The 1,042-nt window shown below is 60.4% G+C and overlaps 1 protein-coding gene across 1 annotated transcript in view; it reads right to left on the bottom strand.

Annotated features, from left to right (window-relative positions):
* Positions 1-1,042, bottom strand: part of TRIOBP (TRIO and F-actin binding protein) — a gene marked incomplete at its 5' end in the record, with an annotated part of 8,647 nt that overhangs the window by 6,099 nt on the left and 1,506 nt on the right. Inside the window, 2 exons of the mRNA XM_010012907.1 lie at positions 3-450; positions 848-957. Of these exons, the coding sequence (XP_010011209.1) occupies positions 3-450; positions 848-957 (558 nt within the window). The remainder of the gene's footprint in view (positions 1-2; positions 451-847; positions 958-1,042) is intronic.

Below are 1,042 nucleotides of genomic sequence, written 5' to 3' on the forward strand. Positions count from 1 at the left end.
CGTTCCAGCTCCAGCCACTTCTTCTCTATCTCCTCACTCAGCCGAATCTTCTGGTCCTCCGAAAGTGGGGGAGTGGGGAGGTCCAGCTCCCCCACCTTGCGGGAAGAGTCTCCCCCTGGGCCATCACTGTTTGGGACTCTGACATCAGGGGCCTCAAACCATTTCCGCCTCTCCTCCGAACGGACAGCCAGATCCCGCTCCAGCTCCTCATGCTTGGGAGTTCGGTCAGAGATCCTCAAGCTCCCTCTTGTCCTCTGTGGGGACCCCTGATTCCCGGGGTCCTGTGGCAAGGGAGACAGCTCCACATAGTCAAAGGCATGGCGCTGCCCATCCTTGCTGCCTTTTGAGTCCCCCTCGGAGCCAGAGCCCGGCCGCTGCTGCTCCTCTGTCCGGAGCGAGCCCTTCTGGGGCACACAGTTACGGAAGTTCTCCTTATCGCAGTCAGAGAGCCTGAAACCAGAGCCGCAGCCAGTGAAGGAGAGGTACCACGTGGGAAAGGATGCTGGTGGAGACCCTGACGACTGCCCAAGGCTCAGCCCTCACTCGGCTCAGCCCTCACTCAGCCCAGCCTTACAAAACCCCACCCTGAGCATGGAGCTGGGCCTGTAGCATCCCACCCCTTGAGGAAATGGCAAAAGTGGGTGCCACAGGAGGAGCCATCAGGTTCTCAACCCTGCCACTGGCTGGGGGACCCGGCCACTGGCTGGTGTACCAAGGCCATGTTCAGGAGTGGAGAGCAAGGCTAAATGAAAGCGGCCAGGTATCCAGAGGGACCTTCCTAGTCCCTGCCTACCAGGAGAGAGGAGCAGCAAGAGAGGGAAGAGGAGCAGCATGGGGCAGCTCTTACTTGGTGACATCTGGAGCACTGACTGGGCGCACATTCTTCCTCAGGGCCTCGATCCAGTTGCGCCGGATGCCTGAGGTCATTGCTGACAGGGTGAAGACAGCATCCTTTGTCTGCAACAGGAAGGCGATGGAGACCCCGTCAGCAGGCAGCCTCCACTCACTCCCTGAGACCCCCAGGTGCCCACTCTCACAGATC

Source organism: Nestor notabilis, unplaced genomic scaffold (assembly GCF_000696875.1).
Source record: "Nestor notabilis isolate BGI_N333 unplaced genomic scaffold, ASM69687v1 scaffold8344, whole genome shotgun sequence".
Lineage (NCBI taxonomy): Eukaryota > Metazoa > Chordata > Aves > Psittaciformes > Psittacidae > Nestor > Nestor notabilis.